General features: G+C 46.7%; 1 protein-coding gene across 5 annotated transcripts in view; it reads right to left on the bottom strand.

Moving 5' to 3' along the window:
• The window catches only part of LOC135811926 (uncharacterized), a 195015-nt gene extending 178265 nt beyond the window's left edge, over positions 1-16750 (bottom strand). For 3 of the 5 annotated variants that reach the window (XM_065325190.1, XM_065325189.1, XM_065325191.1), the window contains exons 1-3: positions 16564-16750; positions 8759-8809; positions 1-279 (exon numbers count right to left, since the gene is read on the bottom strand). The exon at positions 1-279 is cut by the window's left edge and continues 42 nt beyond it. In XM_065325190.1, the coding sequence (XP_065181262.1) occupies positions 1-279; positions 8759-8809; positions 16564-16609 (376 nt within the window). In that variant the 5' untranslated portion in view covers positions 16610-16750. The remainder of the gene's footprint in view (positions 280-8758; positions 8810-16563) is intronic. The other 2 variants (XM_065325192.1, XM_065325193.1) reach the window with 2 other exon arrangements.
• Between the last annotated feature and the right edge of the window lie 3639 nt (positions 16751-20389).

A 20389-nucleotide genomic window follows, 5' to 3' on the forward strand; every position in this document is an offset into this window, starting at 1 on the left:
CTGTTCTGCAATGGTACAGTCCAGTGTATAAAGTGTCCAGTATAGGATGTACTGTGTTGTTTACAGGTGCTCTTCCAAACACAGTGAAGGCACCTGTCTCACCCAACACTAGACTACCATCAGTCTTCGCTAGTCGAATGAATGATCCTGATCCACTGCTCACAATACATACAGGTAAGTAACTGGTAACATCCGCTGTAGGTTGTCCATCACCAAATGTCACTGTGAATGCTGTTGTTGTTTGTCCTGTACCAACAGCAATTAGACTGACAGGTTGACCTGCATGAGCATACACAACGGTACAGTGTCACAATACTAGCTCAATACATCACTGGCACTGGGACTAGGTACTGGGGAAACAATACTTCATGTGCCGCTATAATTATAGTCAATGGGAAGGAAATGAAAGATACTTTATACACAAAAAAAGGAGAGAAATGATGCTCATACCACACCTGACTTTGGAAATGGTGTGAAATATGCGCTCACCCAAAATCACTCTCTGAGCGAGAAAATTGAGGACAAAAATGGTTGTTCATTCTCCATGTGTATCCGTTTGCTCACATCACATAGCTGATGCACGGCAGGCGATGTCCACATGTAGTCAGTTTGTGCATAGGTTAGTGCCTGGCACATGGGCTATGTCACAGCGACTGTTCTGACCATCATATCTCAACTGTAAGTGATGCTGCGCTGCACCTTTAACATCATCACCACCTCTTTCAGGCTCTTAAGAGCCGTCTTATTAAGTACATTGCCAGAGGCGCAATAGCCACGTTGTCCCATTTTCAACTAACCACGAGGCCGAGTGAGCCCATGTGGTGGACACCGGAATGTACAGCTGCTATGAGGGAGAAAGACAACCGTTGGCTCTCCTGGAGAAAATACGCCAACGATCTTCCACTCAACCAAGCTTTCCTCCGCTTCGTTACCACAGCTGCCAACATCATAAGGCGATCTCACGAAGCTAAAGAGGCCAATATCCATCACACCTTCTCTAATGGCTCACCCAAGTACAAATAATGGTGGACAAATATAAAGTGTCCTTGAGGATACTGACATAACACAGACATTCCTCTCATTGTTGGTGCGGATGAAAGGGAGTGGGCAACAAGCAGTGAGAGTTCGGATGCCTTTGCCACCTTCTTCCCAAAGAAGTGCAGTGTCAATGGCCAGGATTATACTTCTGACGGTCGACCTGACCTTGTTCCAAAGAAATCACCGGCAATCCCAGCCTTTCACTTTCACCCGCCAACCGCCTACCGTTTCCTAGCGCTACTCTACATATCAAAGGTTACTGGTCCTGATGGCATTTCAGCCCGAGTCCTGAAGTAGTGTGCAAATCAACTTGCGAAGCCTTTGTCCCAGCTATTTCGCTCTCTGTTTCAGGTGCGGAGTTCAATCAAAATCTTGGAAGACAGGTAACAGGGTTCCAAATCACAAACGGTCCTTGCGCTCGTTTCTGAAAAACTACCGCCCAGTCTCGTTGTTTTCCATATGTTTATCTAAAGCAATGGAAACTAGTGTCAATCGTTAAATGAGCGCCAGCAGCTTCTCACTCCCCACCAGTTTGGTTTTCGCAGGGTCTCCCTATGGCATACGCACTATACGTGCTTAACCTTAATAACGCCTGGGTGGGCATCATTGGCCACGGCGGCGCGGAGTGAATTTTCGCAGTTGATATAGCCGGGGCCTTTGGCCGAGTCTCCTACGTGGGCCTCCTCTACAAGGTTCGTTAGCTCGGCATTACTGGCACTCTCCACAGCTTCTTATAGTCCTATCTCGACGGCTGTGCACGCCAGTGCTTAGTCCGCAGGCAGATAATTATCTTCTCGCTACACAATCTCTGCAGGGGTGCCCCAGAGCAGTATCTTGGGTCCTAATATTTCACCAGGCAGGTACAGTGGTAGGTCAAATACCATGATTGAGAAAGGAGAGGCACCTGGTTCAAGTCCTGCCTCGGATCGGTTTTACAGGCGTGCCGCTAACCCCCCCCCCCCCCCCCCCCACAGCCAATTGGGAACTTGTGGCCAGGCCAAAGGGGTACATGGTTGCGGCTAATGGGGTTCCTCGCCACTTGTGCCAGTGGTTGTGAGACTTATCCACTTACCCCCACCGTTAAGAGCCGCATCCGCCCCTAGGGTTTACCGGCTGTTAGTTGCCGTGGTAAGTTCCCTTCAGAAACGGACATGATATTTTCCATTTTTAAATTTTTTTGGTGGTATTAAGAGAGCATGTCTAAGAATACCAAAGTATGTGTGAAAGTGGATCTCTCCGATTGCGCTCAAATTTGGAGGTAGGTTCTCATTGGGGTGTGGATCGATTGTGCAAAGCCCTAGAAAAGGTTTCTGAAGGGAACCTTATAATTTGCATACCCCTCAAAAATTGCCGAAATATCACATTATTTATGTGTCTAGAAACGAGTCATGCCACAGCGTATACGAACAAGCTACGAACAAAACTCCATCAAGCCAATATTGCCTCACCTTAGAAGAGTTCCTGGAGCAGTAACGCTTAGCAACGCCAGGATCCCAGAAGACGAGGTCCATCACCCCCTGACGCTACAAATGTTCGTCTTGAAAATAGCCAATTTACAAGCGCTGGCAAAACAGCCAGCTACGTCCTCAATTGGCCAGAACTATACACCGGCAGATAGTAGAACACCTCTTCTAGCGCTGAGGACATGTCCCCATCTTCCTTTTGGGGTTTTCTTGAAATAAACTTTTTCCAATTTTTCCACTCGACCATGCTGAAATACGGCCAAAGTCATACCTGCGCAGGAAAGCTCGCCCCTCAACGACGTCTCCTCAGCAATTTCTACTCGAACACTCCTCCCAAGGTCCCAGAACAAAGTGTATTGTTGACTCTGACAAGGAAAAGCAGCGGTGATCACTTGTCACTTCAAACGAAAAGCTTCTCCTTGCGCCACCAATAGTTTTTTGTGCGACTGTTGATGCAAAAGTGACTGAAGTCCTGAGCGCAGTTTTTGAATTTTATTGCAAGATGCACGGTGAGATGGCGTGCTCTGTGACGTAGGATGACGCTTCCTGGATCACGACACGCAGCCATCGATCGCAAACGTGCCTGGAGCGCTATTCAGAACAGACCATGACGGCAGAGGTAAGATGAGCTGCATTTCCTGCTTGATCTGCTGAGAACCCCCACAAACTGCCCTATAGTGTAGGAGTGTTGCAATGGCAGCAAGCCGTTGAAATATGCATGGAGCATGGAGAGTTATTCATCTTTCACATTTACCTCCTTCAATCCCAAACATAGTCCAACAGTAAAAGTCCCTTGTTTTCATTTCGATGCTCGACAAAAGCTGCTAGCTCGGTCGCTTTGTGTTGACTGGCACGCGAGCAGCACTGGCTACACGAACTTGTCGCGTGAACTGCATGAGAGATTTCTTACGTCATAAAGAATGTGATTTCATAATCATTTCACTGGTCTTTGACCTACATGGTCAGGGAAAGTCCCGATTCATAGGCCTACAACACGGTCACCGTGTTCTTGAGCGCAATAACAACACAAGTGTGATCACTTCCAGACCAACGGGCGTTCAAGGCGAGTAACAAGCGCACTTGACGAAGGTGACTCTGAAATCTCGTGAGCCGTGATCCACGCGACTTGGCAAGTGGGCATTCTTGCGTCACAAGGCACGTGATTTCACCGTGCCTCTTGTAGTAAAATTTAAGAATAGACCAATCCCGAAAAGATTGTCTGGGTTCGAAAGGGGGCATGTCAACTGAGAGTGCACTGTACAACACATACATGGCACTACCTGATCAGCATGCGGCACAGGACGTGTTTGATAGTTCGCGTGTGAATGCGAGGGTAAGTACACGATTTTCTCGTTAGTTGCATGCAAGAGAGACGATGCGACAGAAAGCGAAGCCCTTTGTAGTTTTCTCTCTCGCACTGGTAATGGTCTGCTGTTGGAGTTGAAATGCTTAGAGATAATCCTTGTTTCGCTCTTCTGTGTAGTGTGAAGAGGTCAACGAACATGTAGAGCTCACTTTGATGAAGTAGGCAAGGCTGTGAGCGCTGTGGCTCAAAGCGATAGGCCCTAAATCTTACGAGATATTTCGAGTGCTATTGTTTGTTGCGAGCGCTTCGTCTTCGATGAGTCCTGCCTCTTTCCTGGCAGCTGCCCTCCTATAGGACCAACCACGAAGTGACTGTACTCATCTGCAGCCGATCAATGTTATATTGCACAAGAAGATATCGTTTTGGCCAAGCCGGTGCCCCGCCAAAGACCATCGCCGTGTCACACCGTCGGAACGAGTTCATGATGAGAAACATCATTCGCGCGAGCGTGATGAAGAACTATTTCGAAAGACAACATAGTCTTTACCCCCAGGACGACAACTATGTGCACGTCCTGCAAGGGGAGAATGTCACCAGCGACATCAACGAAGACGACGGCAGTATTTCGGAAACCTGGAGTCTGCGGAGGTCGTCAAGCTCCTCCGCGACCCGGTACATGTACAGTATAGGTGACATGTCGACACGAGCGTTCGGAAACACAGCATACACTGTAGTAATGTTGCGAGAGTTTGCGGAAGGAGTCCAAGTCGGGAAATCCATCAGCTCCAAAAGCTACCTGTAGGTGGGCGATGAGACTCCAGCTTCAGACTACAACAGTCAGGACTAGTAAATAGTTGAACGTTGTGAAGCAGCAGATCGAGAAGTAACGTTAGTTAGCTGAAATCGTAGCTGTTGCAGTATGTCGGCGCTATGTAGCTTGCATTTTTTACGGAGAGTCGATCGCCACGCGAATGTTTCTCTCCTCACTGAGAGCTATCTGGCCTCCAAACTCCGTCAGGGTCTGCCTAAGGTACCGAAGGTCCTTTGACTAGCTGCTGGCAGGACTCCATCAAATCATTTAGCTTCAGCTCGGCGAGCAAAAGTCTCTCTCTCCTCCGCCATGAGCTGACACACACAAACTGAATACAAAACGATGCACTTCACACGTGCTGGCTTTCACGCGTGCCCCCTTTCACGAACCCAGACAATCTTTTCGGGATTGGTCTATTGCGCTCATGCCTTCAGTCACTTTTGCATCAAAAGTCGCACAAAAAAATGATTGGTGGCGCAAGGAGAATCTTGTCGTTTGGAGTGACAAGTGATCACCGCTACTTTTCCTAGTCAGAGCCAACAATACACTTTGTTCTGCGGCCTTGGGAGTAGCGTTGGAGTAGACATTGCTGAGTAGACGTAGCGGAGGGGCGAGCTTTCCTGCGCAGGTATGACTTTGGCCGTATTTCAGGATGGTCGAGTGGAAAAATTGGAAAAAGTTTATTTCAAGAAAACCGCAAAAGGAAGATGGGGCACATGTCCTCAGCGCCCGAAGAGGTGTTCTACTATATGCCGGTGTATAGTTCTGGCCAATTGAGGACGTAGCTGGATGTTTTGCCAGCGCTTGTAAATTGGCCATTTTCAAGACGATCATTTGTGGCGTCAGGAGGTGATGGACCTCGTCTTCTGGGATCCTGGCGTAGCTAAGCGGTACTGCTCTTCTAAGGTGAGGCAATGTTGGCTTGATGGAGTTTAGTTCATAGCTTGTTCGTATACGCTGTGGCGTGACTCGTTTCTAGACCCATCAAAAATGTGATATTTGGGCCATTTTTGAGGGGTATACAAATTTCAAGGTTCCCTTCAGGAACTTTGTCAAGGGCTTTCCACAATCGATTCACACCCCAAAGGAAACCTACCTACAAATTTTGAGCGAAATCGGAGAGATCCATTTCCACACATGCTTTGGTGTTCTCAGACATGCTCTCTTAATGATAATTATTATGTGAATGACGCTGCCGATGCTCTTGCTTGCAATGGTAATCTTGAGGCCTCCGAGGAAAATACAACACTAGACAGTTTAGTATCCTCAGCTCAGTGCCTCAGGACGCTGTACTGACCTTGCAGATACCTACAGGCCGCCTTCATGAGTGGGGTTAGCAGTGGAAAGTGACGTTCAAGCCCGCCAGGTTACAGGCTATGACTTCTTTTTTTTTCTTTCCAAAAGAAGCAAAAAGATGAACTCTCCAAAAACAGGCTATGACTGCTACCCTCCGAGGCACTGACCTGGACCTGCCCTAAATCCTGTTTGGTGACACCCTGCACTGGAGGAAACCAGTATTATCATGAATTTGAATTCGATTTGGCTCAAAATTGTCCTTCGCTAGTCACCTCAGGACCCTAACCATCCACCTCCAGGAGCACCTTAGCTTTCTCCGACGAGCAGCTCATATTCTAACGCCAGCTGTCCAAACGACTGCAGCTCACCTCAGTCTGGCTGTCCACGGGACTGTTGCTGCTCTCTCCTTCATGTACAAAAATGATGTTAATCACTGGTCCTCCTCAGCTACTTGCTGTAATGCCACACCGCATAGCGTTTCTCCAGCCCATCTCAGAAGTAGGAACCTGCACAGTAATGCCAATACTGTAAATATACAAAATTTCGGCGCTGCAAAATTTCGGCACTTCACGATTTTTGACATTTCGGCGGCGATTTATTTTCGGCGTGGGGTACTGGGTAGAGGGCATGGTATAGTGCGACAGATGCTGTGAAAAATTTCATCGGCGTATTAATTTAGGCGTTTTGGGTCGGTGCCGAATATAGCCGAAACATGGCCAGCAATCAAGGACATCTGAGAGTTGTAATTTTTGTACTCCTCCGAGGTGTGATTTTTGGCGTGCTGGGCCAAGCACAAGAAAGCCATCTGCAAAAAAACTGCAGAAAATGGTTGTTGTTTGATCCTTTGGTGTAATCTTTGTTTGTAGTCGAAGCTAGTTGCTGTTTGGAGCAGAAACGCTGAAATTGACTATTTTCTGCATGTACTCATACATGTACTCATGTACTCAGGCATGCAGTCTCACTCGTATTTTAGCTATTTTTCTGGAATGAATGCTGCTCTGCGCCCCTTGGTGAACATTTCCTGCGCTCGTGGAGCAGCTGAAAAGGACCACTGGTATGTCTGGTTCCTGGTTTGAAAGTGTAGAGTCGAATTTTGTGCCTTGAAAAAGGAGTAGAGAGCGATAAAGGTACGTCTGTGGCTGATTTTTGAGTGCTCCTCGTACATTTTTGATCGTGATAGAAATTCTCAGACCAAAGTCAGACCAAAGTCAGCGCGATGATGGTCGTACAGGTTTCTTGTGAATTTTTTAGTTGTTTCGTCTCGTATCTATGTCAGTATCGTGATGGTGAAGTGGAGAGGGTGATTTTCTTCCTCTAGGCTTCGTTCGGCCGACTTTGCTTCGTCCTCGTTGAAAAGTGATCCTGAAAAAAAGGTCGATTCGCAAAATTATGTTGATTTTCAATGTACGAGATGACATGCAATTGCTGGCTATGTTAAATTGCTGCCGAAAATTTGTATATTTACAGTAGCCACTCCTATCAACTGTCAGACCCCCACCCCCTGTGTCCGCTCCACCCGTTTTGAAGCAGTCGTTCCTGTACTGCGGTATTGGCGCATGGAAATCTATACCCGACACGCTGCTGTCGCAACACCCGCACAAAAAAAACCTTTTCAGTCAAGCAGGAGGAAAGGCTACAGATACCAGACATGTAATTGCAGGCGCTAGCAACAACAGTAGCTCGTTGCTTGCCAGACCCGCCAATTCGCGTACCTGGCCTGGCTCAGAGTTCTCAGCTGTGTTTTGCATGCATGGTACATCAATCCAAAAACTGATAATTAACAATTTCCTTCTTTATCAAAATGTTTGAAGGATACTTCATGCAGCTTAATTGCATTTGAATAGTTTGCAGGCAACCTGCCTGCACTCAACAGAGCACTGTATTTCACACAAATCCATTAGAAATATCGTGTCAACGTTTCGGTGTTCAAGACCATTATCAGTATGATCATCAAAATGATGGTCATGAAGACGGAAACGTTGAAAAGCCTGCCTGCAAACGATTCTCTTTCTTTATCTTGTTTTTGATTTTCTGACAACTTAATGGTATACCGGCACTGTTACAGTATTAGGCTCCAACAAGTATGCTAAAAAAGAGCATATTATGCTCGTCGCATATCAGGGAAAACGTCCATAATATGCCAAAGGCTTAGCAAGATATGCAAAAAGATATGCCATAATATGCCAAAATATGCTCGACATAAGGGGTCGTCCGTAAATATCGAACTTTTTTCACAAAACGAAATAATTTCGTTATGGGGTGGGAGGGGGTTGACCAATTTCGTTTCAGAAAACATTGATTCATGTACATGGCCGTTGTATATACATGTATATCAACATTTTTACGTTCTGAGGGGGAGGGAGGGAGGGGTTGGGTCTAAACTAAAATAATTCGTTTGGTGAAAAAAGTTCGATATTTACGGACCCCCTAAGCAGAAAGTGTAGATCATTTCAGCAAGATTACAACCTTGGAATATTCATTGGCTTCACGGCTATCATGCTTGTGGTGCAAATCAAAACACATGCGGAATAGTATGGCTGGCATGATTGCCCGTTTGACTTGCGATGTAAAATAAACGCAATACAATACAGTCATGTACATGCAGTGTGCGTACATATACTACCATACGGTGTCCTTTATTGGAGGCCCGGGTGGTTTTCAGAGCACTTCACAGTGTGCTTATAATGAAGACTGAGTGCTATATTTTTTGAATGCCGTCCCAAGGTGTTCTATTATTGGAGACGTGTTAATATTGGAGACTGTGCTTATATTAGAGGTAATACGGTATTTATTTTTATTACGAATTTGGAATTATAGTAAAAGAATAAATGAATAGATAATTACCTTTCACACCTTGATTCTCCAACCAGATACATACTGCCATGAGCCAGCAAGCTGTGCAATTAATAAACCGAGAATAGAAACATTTAGCAGTAATTAGTAACATTCAGTATTCCATACTATATGTGTTGCCGTCACGTGAACACGAACATGAATTCCGACACTTATTTTAGAGAGTATGAACGGGTGGGAAATAGCCCTTTCCCAAGGATGCTCGCCACTTTTTTCGCAACTCTTGGTTGTTTTTGGAAGAAATCGCAACTTTCACAACTTTCTTCATTTTCACGAACTAATTCGTAACTTTACGCAACCGTGAGCCGAGAAGCGCCTTGGAGGAGACCATTAGACAAACATGCTCCACTTCGGGAACGGCGCCGCAAATCTCGACGCCCTTGCCCCTGGATTACAGATGAGTTAGTGGCAAGTGTTCGTGAACGGAACCGGGCACATCGTCTCTGGCTCCGAGACAAAACCAATCAAAACCTTCAAGAAGCGCACCGATCAGCTCGCTCCAAAGCACGGAAGTTGGACAGGAGTCTGCTGCGCAAATTGTACTTCACTAAAAGATGTGATACATAAGATCAATGGCAACTTCAGGCTGTCATGAACGATGGCACAGGCCGACAGAAGACACGGAAAGAACCTGAAGCGCCGCTTGAGTCGCTCAGTAAATTGTTTGGAGACATTGTGCATGACCCTATGCGGTCACCTGAGCTGCATACACCACATGGTCCAGCCTCTGCATCTAGCTTCTCAACATTTCAGCCGGTAAGCGTGTCTGATGTTGCACAATGCTTGCAAACTGTGAGTCCTCACAAAGCATCTGGGCGTGACAAGATTCCTGGAATTGTACTGCAGCAGTGTTCAGACGTCCTTGCACATCCATTTACCACCCTAGTCAATGCATCCTTGACATCAGGTACTGTGCCAGTGTGTTTTAAAACATCACATATTAGTCCATTGTTCAAGAGTGGCGATGCAACATCCCCTACTAGCTATAGACCATTGTCTTTGCTCCCTATTCTGTCCCAGATTTTGGAGTTCTTTGTAAAGAAGCAATTCACAGCATACATCACGCAACATAGCATATTACCTTGCAGTCAGTTTGCCTACAGGGAAATGCACTCTACCGAAGATGCATTAGTTCCAGCCGCCAACCGTTGGCTGTTGGCCTAACAAGGGCATAAATACACGGGTATTGTGATGGTTGTCAAAAGCGTTTGACCGTATCCACCATCAACGTCTGATTGATAAATTATTCTCCCAGGGAGTCCATTGCAGAGTATTATTAGTGTTGGCTACCTATCGTTCTGGTCGTTCTCAGCGTGTCAAGGTGTGTGAGGCTCTCTCTGATGCAGTCGCATGCTCAAGAGGTGTGCCCCAAGGCAGTGCTCCTGGGCCGCTTCTCTTTGTCCTTTATACGAGTGACATTTCCGACATCATACCTTGCATTGTTGTTCATCAGGAGTTCGCGGACGACATCATCCTAGATTATTCTGATTCAGATCTGGACACTGTTTGCAAGACTTTGACTACGGCTGTGACACGTCTGTCCTACTGGCTCTCCGAAATTGGGCTTCTGCTGAATACCGGCAAAACCCAAGTCATGGTAATTCAACCTCAGGGACTCACTGGCAACATACCAGTCGTGAAATGTAAGGATCAAGCCTTAACTGTCACCTCCACTCCCAAATACCTTGGCGTAACCATTGACGACCAGCTATCCTGGCAGCCACATTTCTCCATTGTTGTGCAGAAGACGTCAGTCGCCATCAGCCAGCTATGGCGCAATGGGCGATCTCTGCCAATAAGAGCCCGCAGACCTTGGTACATTGGCATTTTGCAAGCACGACTAACGTACGCATCCAATGCATTCTTCCCTCTCTGACACAGCAGCTGCAGAATCGTTTAATCAAATCCAGCATATCCGGAATTCGTGCAATTTTCCGACTCTCCAGCCGTGCATCCACAGCCCCCCTCCTCGTGAGCTTTTCTAATCAATCCCTAACTCACATTTTTCACTACAAGGTTTTGTTTTTCTGTTTTCCGTTGCCTACATGATCTTGCAAGACCTCTTTTCTGCACATACTTTCAGTTGACGGCTAATGCAGGCCAAGCATCCCAGGATGATCGCCGAATTACTCCAGGACAGGAACAGCGGCTACTACAAGTGCCTTTCCTTCCTGGACATTCCAGTCGTCAGTCATTAACATTTGTGGGAAGCACTCTTGGGAGTGCCCTTCCCAGTGATATTCGCCTCCACAGTGCGGCTTTTGCCCTTCAACTGGCTCTGAACAGAATAAATTGTAATTTGTAACCAGTGTTAATCGCGCTCCTTCCTTGCCTATACATTACTTCATGTTTTCTTTGTGTGTTCTGCACTTCATGCATACACATACACACACCCATTTGAATTATATACAGACTTAGTGCTTTTGCATTATCATGTTATGATTATTTTTAATATTTCCTTCTCTTTGCACTTGAAAACACCGGTATTCCGGCAACAGGCTCTCAGCTGCACCAAATAAATAACTTTGCCAATATTTCGCCCATTGGGCATCATCAGGGCATTGAGGGCTGAGAGCCTGTTGCCGGAATGGCGGTGTTTTCAAGTGCAAGGAATACGCTGCAATGGAGTTTGGGAATTCTGAAGAAACATTTCCTTCTCTTATAATATTTTTTTCATTCCTAGCAGGAACCGGAGGTTTTGCCTCTGGTGAGATGGCAGGATCGCCTGTGCTCTAGACGAATTCAAACAAAAGAAACAAACAAAACAAATTTAAAATATTGTAGGACGCATCACGCAGCTTCATAAGTAAAAATGGGTTGCGAGCAACACTGGCTCACACTCAAATCACTGCTTTTCACCAGAAAAATATTATATTTCAACGTTTCGGTCATGAAATAACCATCATCAGGAATGAAGTGGGCGCACCGGTTAGGATGGGTTAATAAATGAGGAGCGCTGCGAACTGATAACAAATCACACCTGCATGCACTATGACGAGAGAGAGAACCAAAGGACAAAACTTCACCAAAAAAAACAGGTATAGAAATAACGCAATACGCGAAAACTCTAAATATGGCACAGGTACAGGCAACAAACAGAATGTACATGTGCACTAGGTGCGTGCAGACATGTAATTGCTGGCGCTAGCAACAACAGTAGTAGTAACAGTTCACTAGTGCAAGGGGTGCAAAACCACCACTATCCAGGAAGAGCCAGTATCAGGGCCAGAAATATGTACAAGGCAGTACTTCACCAGAGACTAGCAGGGTGGGACCTCCTGTGAAGTCCTTGCTTCCATACCTCACTCGTTATCCGGTTCACATCTGGCTGCGGCCAGCTATCCTTCTCTTTGTGTGATGTCGCTATTGCTGTCTATGTCTCTGTGTGTGCCAGTATATGTGGAGCGAGAACCAATTTTTATTATATGGCCCAACTTCTGCGAAAACCAGGCTTAGGGTGAAAATCATTTTTTTGAGAAAAATGATGTTTTGTAAAAAGGTTGTGTCGCGTGGACGCTCGAGTGCAGTGAAGTGGAACCAAAGAGAATCTCGCTTGTTTGAAGAAGTAGCAGTCATGGCAGGAAGGGTTTCAGCAGTCAGGGAAGTCAAAGGGCTTCCGGTAGAATATTCCCTGCTACTCCTCTAGTCACAACGAAGAGTTTTTGAGCTGATCGAACGGATTCTATCTCCTTCACTCGGGGATGGAGAATTTCTGCGCTAGCTGCTGCTTGCGGAAAACGGTGAAGAAATCGTCTCCAGTTAGAGTCGTGATGGCGATAGCGAGGAGAACCTGGACGGCATCGACCCAGCCAATCGAAGTATGGAGATACTAGCTGTTTCTGGGCCTCACGCAAAGGGAACACGCGCAGCAGAGCTCCTACGTTTGCAGCAAGTTCATGAGGAAAAAGGCTAGAAGCGCAGTGTGAAAACTGTTTTGAATTGAAGTCCTTGGCGATGAAGTGCTACTGTAACTGAATGCCAGGCGAATGAGCGAGCAGATCGAGAGGCCTCCACTGGAGACTTTCCTCGCTGGACAGCTAGCTGCAAGGGATTGTACGGCGTACCGAGATTTCACTTGCTGGTCAGCACCAAGCAGACACTGCAGCACGCCAGCACACTATCACTATGCGCATACAGTCAGACCTCGCTTATCCGGTCCTCGTTTATCCGGATCCCTCGTCATCCGGAAGAAAATCGCTGGTTACCGATGTGCAGCATATGTTATGCATACAACATAACCGGACCTAGCGATCCGCATACCGGTGCATGATTTTGTGTACAAACTGGTTGAAATGTGTACAAAAAGCTTCGTCGTATCCGGTTGCATGTGCCTTGCAGAAGCTAGAATCAGGGAGTTGTACAGGCAAATGAGGTCCTTGACCTGCTGGGTGCATGTGAACAGCACTCAGTTGCATGCACTTGTCATTTTTCTTGCTTGTTTTAGATACTGTGCACGCTAGTTGTACTGCATAGGACCCGTCTACATGTATGTACGATGTCATTGCTTTTGATATGCCACATGCATATACAGTATGTGTGTTCAGTTATCCGGTTCCCTCGCCTATCCGGATATTTTTGTGGAAAACAGATGTGTGCGGTTAAGCGAGGTCTGACTGTACTACGAACAGTGGAACAGTTTGAAAGGCTGTGTTCTTGCTTGTTTTTGAATAGTTGTACTAGATTCTCCCTTCAAAAGGTGCCATCTAAACTAGAGTCGGGTTTCCTTGTGGTGTGTAGCGCCAGAGCATGCCAGTACATGTATGCAGCCCCAGAATGTGCTGAGTGAGGAGCAAACAAAATTCATGCAGAACTCTGCATGGCCACTACAGCCTGCAGCACCAAGGCCAGCAAGGGGCCACAACAAGCCTGCCCCCACATGCCTACCTTGTCATGTCACCTAAACAAAAATCATCCATGTCTCTTCCTTCACTCTGGTGGATCTCTCTTCATTTCTTTCCTGTGATAACAATTTTGTGTTTTTTTTTGGATTTTTTAACACAATACTCTGGTGTGTTTGAGATACTTCTAATACCACTATGAGTCGACCCACACCTGTAATATTTTGTCTCCTGACCTCCCATGCCCAGTAGAAGCTGAAAATGGGAAAAAGTCATTTTGTGAAATTTCACCCTAAGCCTGGTTTTCGCAGATTCTGGGCCATATCTCGTAAAAATTATGTCCATTCACCTAACGTACTTGTAGGCTCGCGTGTTCACATGGTGTCAGATATCCTGCGGCGTACATCCTCTCCTAAACATATCCCATAGTAGTGTGGTAACGTCAGAATAGCCAAGTTTTCAAAAAGCAGCGTACACCTCCTCACTCCATGCCCATCAGTTGTGCAACGATAGCCAACAAGTCATCTACTTCGAAGTAGTCACACCCATATAAATTAATAAGTCACATCTAAAATCCGTAAGCACTCCAATGGCTTTGCGTTTCCTTTCCATTGTGCACACAATATACGCAAACAAGCTGATACTGGATACTCGCCGCTGCTAGCAAGTACAACCTGGTTTTTTGTAAATTTAATTCTACTTCAGGACCAGGACATCTCGTTCCAATGCGATCAGCACCAGTGGCGCAATGGGTCAACCACTTTAGACGCCGGTGTTTCGCGCATTGGGCATGAGCACTCACGTTCTGTAGAGTGTTGCAGGGATGGGATGTTGCCAGAATTATCCTCACATACATGTACCTGGATGGTATCTCACAGCAGATACTAAAGTTGACAGTAAGACTGGAATTCAAAAGTCTAGAAATAGACTAGAGAAGCCAGCTGGTGCAACCAAAGGACAGGTATTTGACATCACTGTTGTCAGTTGTTCAGAGACAAGTCAAGGTTAACTACCGCTCACACGCGTGTTGTCAAATACGCACACCACCACTATCTCGCAAAAATGGAGAGAAAATCATGGAATATGGAGCTCCGTTCTGCTGGTTTTCATGGGCATGCGCTTACAATTGTGAAAGCTTTGTATTTTCGGTATGTGATTGTCGCCTTGGAGTCGACCAATGACAAATCGCGGGCTGGAAAGCGCGGTCCTGCCTGATCACAGGTGATGGAACTAGATCCACTGCCCGTCTTCAAGTGACAACTGGCAGGAACGGAATCCACTGCGTTCATTGGCTCACGAACCTTGCGTGTGTTTCATAAATACAAGGACAACGGAAAGAGCAACTCAGTTAATAGATCAAAATATTATTGTGGTGTGCGTGTGCATGTTCTTTGGCTTGGGTGCACACGGGAAAAACGTTCCAGTCACTCATACTCGGGCAGTACCGCTGTTCATCCAGCAGTCGTCGTCCAGATTTTGATTCTGATCTTGATTGTCGATCAACTCGATCAAATCCGTCGATCTGCTATGTCACGCAATGGTTGGCGCACGGCCAGTTTCAAGAGTATGAGGACGCAACAGTCGAGATTTGCTCGATATTTGTTGCACTTCTGCAGGGCTTTCCTGCTAGTGAAATTCGATTCGTTAAAATAATTCAACTTAAATTCAGGGAAGGAAATGGTTAGTGTTTGGAGTGACAAGGGTTGTCAGTTCAAAATATTTGCCAGACTCGGTAGAGGTGACCACGCTGCAGTGTTAAGTGTGCTGGCGTCTGGAGCGGTGCCTGGTGTTTGAGCTGGAAGAGGCGCTTTCAGCCGTCAGGTAGGAAATTGGCAATAGTGCAATGTGGTGAAGTGAAAATATTCAAATTTGTTTATTTCCAGAAAACGTGGAAAACTTTTACGAGACATGTCCTGATAGGTAGTGGAGATAGTCCACTGTCCTGCAATGCATTGTTCAGAAAATATGCGCCGCAAATTGTTCCCGCTGTGGCCGTTGAAATCTGGCTATTTTAGCGAAGCAATTTAGTGATATTTGGAGATGATGGCCATTGCGTTCCTAGATGTAGCCATGGCTCTATGTGGTGTTGATGTAAAGACTACTCAGGCGAGTTAATGTTCGCATGTTGGTGGTTTGTTCTCACCTCACTCGTGTACGCCTTACTAGCGCTCGTTCTTGGACCCAATATTCAGTCGTATTTTGTGCCCATTTCGAGGTGGTCCCCAGTTCCTAGGAGTCTGTAACTTATGCAACGAGCACTTTCGCATGGTTTCTTCAGTCAGTTTTGAGTCTTACCAGTGTCCTTGCCCTCCTACCCTTCAGTCCTGTGCATATTATCCTTGCTTTTTATCACTTTTTTTGCCGTGATGTGCTTGCCATGCCTACATGATGCGTAATAGTCATTGGGGATATAAACCCGGTTTTTGCCCTCACAACTGGGTACGTCGGCGCTAGTGTTTTTTTCCCTCCTGGCCCGGTCCAGGACAATTTATCTGACGGTTCCAAATTGTTCTGCATCATGGCCTATTTCTGCTATCCACTGGCACGCCTATTGTATCTTAGACCCTCTGTTCTCACTCCTTGCTTCCATACCTCCCTCGTTTTCCGGTTCACATCTGGCTGCGGCCAGGCACCCTTCTCTTTGTGTGTTGTCGCTATTGCTGTCTATGTCTCTGTGTGTGACAGTATATGTGGAGCGAGAACTAATTTTTCATATATCATAAAAAAATATGTCCATTCACCTATTGTACATGTAGGCTCGCGTGTTCACATGTTGTTAGATATCCTTCGGCATACATCCTCTCCTAAATATATCCCATAGTATTGTGGTAACGTCAGAGTAGCCACGTTTTCAAGAATCAGCGTACATTTCCACACTCCATGCCCATCAGTTGTGCAACGATAGCCAACAAGTCATCTACTTCGAAGTAGTCACACCCATATGAATAGATAACTCACCTCTAAAACCCGTAAGCACTCCAATGGCTTTGCGTCTCCTTTCCATTGTGCACACAATATACGCAAACAAGCTGATACTGGATACTCGCCGCTGCTAGCAAGTACTACCTGGATCTTTGCAAATTTAATTCTACTTCAGGACATCTCGTTCCAATGCGATCAGCACCAGTCGCGCAATGGGTCAACCACTTTGGACGCCGGTGTTTTGCACATTGGGCATGAGCACTCACGTTCTGTAGAGTGTTGCAGGGATGGGAAGCCGGTTGCCAGACCTATCCTCGCATACACGTACTTCGAAGTACCTGGATGGAATCTCACAGCAGATACTAAAGTTGACAGTAAGACTGGAATTCAAAAGTCTAAAAATAGACTAGAGAAGCCAGCTGGTGCAACCAAATGACAGGTATTTGACATCACTGTTGTCAGTTGTTCAGAGACAAGTCAAGGTTAACTACCGCTCACGCGCGTGTTGTCAAATACGCACACCACCACTATCTCGCAAAAATGGAGAGAAAATCATGGAATAAGGAGCTCCGTTCTGCTGGTTTTCATGGGCATGTGCCTACAAACAAATATTATTGTGGTGTGCGTGTGCATGTTCTTTGGCTTTGGTGCACACGGGAAACACGTTCCAGTCACTCATACTCGGCCAGTACCGCTGTTCATCCAGCCTTCGTCGTCCAGATTTTGATTCTGATCTTGATTGTCGATCAATTCGATCAAATCCGTAGATTGGCTATGTCTCGCAGTGGTTGGCGCACGGCCAGTTTCAAGAGTCTAAGGACTCGAAAATCGAGATTTGCTCAATATTTGTTGCACTTTTGCAGGGCTTTCCTGCTTGTGTAATTCGATTCAATAAATTCAGCGAAGGAAATGGTTGGTGTTTGGAGTGACAAGGGTTGTCAGTTCAAATTTCTTCCCAGGCTCGGTAGAGGTGACCACGCTCCAGTGTTTGGTGTTGTTGTTTGTTGTTGTTTATTTATTTTACATCGCAAGGCAAACGGGCAGTTCTGCCCAATATCATGGAAGCGATGACAACCAGTAAGAAGAGTCAGAAATGAAGAGAAAAATAAATGAAAATAAAAATACGAAAATGGAAGTAGCAATCAGGGGAGGCAGGGTCAAGACGAGCAGAAAAAAATGGATCTCAAATTTACAAGTCGGGTCATCGTAGCATGATTCTATCGAGCCTCATCAGCAGGTTACGAAAGCCATTACAAATTTACATTTAACCGAAGTAAAATACGCGGAGCATGCGTTTGATTTCACGGGCAGATACTATGGACTTCATACAGTCGGGCAGGCCATTCCAGAGTCGGCAGCTAGCTAGAAGCTGTCGGCATGCGCCAGAAGCACTGTGGGCCAGGGAGAGGGGAAGGTTGCGTCCCAATTCACCTCGAGTGGTCATGCCTGTCGGCGGGCCGGTGTGATGGCGTCTGGTGTTGGATCGTGAGGAGGCGCTTTCCGTCGTCAGGTAGGAATTTGGCAATGTTGCAATGTGGTGAAGTGAAATTTTTCAAATTTGATTATTTCCAGAAAACTTGGAACAATTTTACGAGACATGTCCTGGGTGGTAGTGGAGATAGTCCACTGTCCTGCAGTGCATGGTTCAGAAAAATATACGCCGCAAATTGTTCTCGCTGTGGCCATTGAAATCTGGCTATTTTAGCGAAGCAATTTTGTGATATTAAATTTGTATATGATGGCCATTTCTCTCCTAGATGTAGCCATGGCTCTATGTGTTGTTGATGTGAAGACTACTCAGGTGAGGTAACGTTGGCATGGTGTTGGTTTGTTCCCAGCTCACTCGTGTACGCTGTGCCAGCGCTCGTTCTTGGACCCAATATACAGTCGTATTTTGGGCCCATTTCGAGGTAGTACCCAGTTCCTAAGTGTCTCTAAGTTATGCAACGAGCGCTTTGTAGGCATGTACGAACTCCAACAGCATCAACAGTTACCGCGAAGAGGTCGCAAGGTGTCCAACCGACGCCAAGCCCCCTCCAAGCGCTTCGCGTTTCGCTTGCACCCCTGGTTCAAACCCCAGTTCCACCCAGAAAAAGCGGACCCGGTCCGCTTTACCTGGAGCTGTGGGTACGGCCCAAAAGCGTATCCGTGCTGGCAACGCCGAGGAGCAAGTACCTGCTCCGGATCCTGTCACGGTGGATTCCCCGGAGGTTGCTGGCTCCCCGCCAGCTTGGTGCACGCAGGCCTTCGGACAGCTGTCAGAGGAGGTCCAGGACGTCAAGAGAGACACGAGGGCTGCGCGGGCTGAGCTGGCAGCCTCCAAGTCGAACCAGGTCACGTTGAAGCAAGCTGGCCTGCAAAAGCAATTCGACGTAAACCAAACTGTGCTCGATGGCGTGGAGGGAGCGCTCATTCAAGTGCCATCAGGTCATGACGCGGCTACATACCTAGCAAAATGTAAGGCGACCCTGACCCTCCGCCAGAAGCATCTCCGGATTGCGGACGCTTACGATTGGAAAACAGTCTAAGTATAATTATGAAAACGGTGTGCTGGGTGACGGGATGGCAGATGACAAGAGGATTGCTGAGGCGGCTGCCACAGCACGGCGGATAGCAGCACGTCCTGATAGCACGCGGAAGCATCAGGAGCGGAATTTTTTCACCCCCAGCCAGCATTATGTCGCGACCCCCTGCACAGTTCGGCCTACGAAACACTGTCTTTGGGGCGTTCAGAGACAGAGGCAGAGTTCTGGGGTCTGTGGAAGTCACCTGCTATGCCTGTGGACAGGTGGGCCACATGGCCAGAGTATGCCTCAGCCAGCAGCGTGGTCCATGGCAACACCAACCGCGATTTGGTGGAGCAGCCAATGGGCAATTCGGCGGCCCCAGCATGTTTAGTGCTTCACCAGCGGCAGCAGCCCTCATGCCAGCCCAGCACGCACAATAAGATAAGTGTGCACGGGAGGCTTAAGCCATGTGTTAGTTTTTGGCGTGATATTGGTGCGTCATAGTTTGTATTGAAGATTATTGAGTTTGGTTATTTTTTTGTGTTTCACTGCCCTTCCTCCTCCAAAGATCATCTATAATCCCCCTTCTGGTTTCTCCCATGCTGAGTTTGTGTCCTCCCATATACGGGATTTAGGTTTGTCGGGTGCCGTTGAGGAATCCACACTGGCCAGCTTAGTTGTGGTCAGTCCTTTGGGTGTGATTCCAAAGAAAAATGGGAAGCTGCGCCTAATATTAGATATGCGGTATGTTAATCAGTTCCTAGCCGGTATGCGTTTCTCCTTTGAAGATCTTCGTGTCATTCCCCAGTTATTTCAGTCCGAGTGCCTTATGTTCACATTTTACTTGAAAGATGGGTATCACCATAATTATCTCATAGGAAATACCTTGGTTTTTCTTGGCCTCTTGATGGCACTGTGCGATATTTCCGGTTTGTTGCTTTACAGTTTTGTCTAAAACCAGCCCCGTTTGTGTTCACTAAGGTCCTGCGACCACTTGTTGCCCATTGGCGCAGCAAGGGTCTCAGAATCTTCATGTTTTTGGATGATGGTACGGGCGCTGCATCTTCGCTAGTGGAAGCTCGTCAGATGGTTGACATTGTCCGGGCAGACCTAACATGTGCGGCTTGGTTGGTAAATGAATCTAAGAGTGACTTTTATCCTAAGCAAAGAATCGAAACGCTCGGTCACATAGTTGACAGTACAGAGAACTGGATCCGTGCCTCCCCAACCAGGGTTGACGGATTACTAGCTATTCTTGAGCGGCTTCATGGTTCATCTGAGCGGATTCCGGTTCGTTACCTGGCGAGACTGGCAGGATCCATTGTATCGATGTGGATGGCACTCGGTAGCATCTC

The sequence above is a fragment of the Sycon ciliatum genome, chromosome 3, assembly GCF_964019385.1.
Source record: "Sycon ciliatum chromosome 3, ocSycCili1.1, whole genome shotgun sequence".
NCBI classification, from domain to species: Eukaryota; Metazoa; Porifera; class Calcarea; order Leucosolenida; family Sycettidae; genus Sycon; species Sycon ciliatum.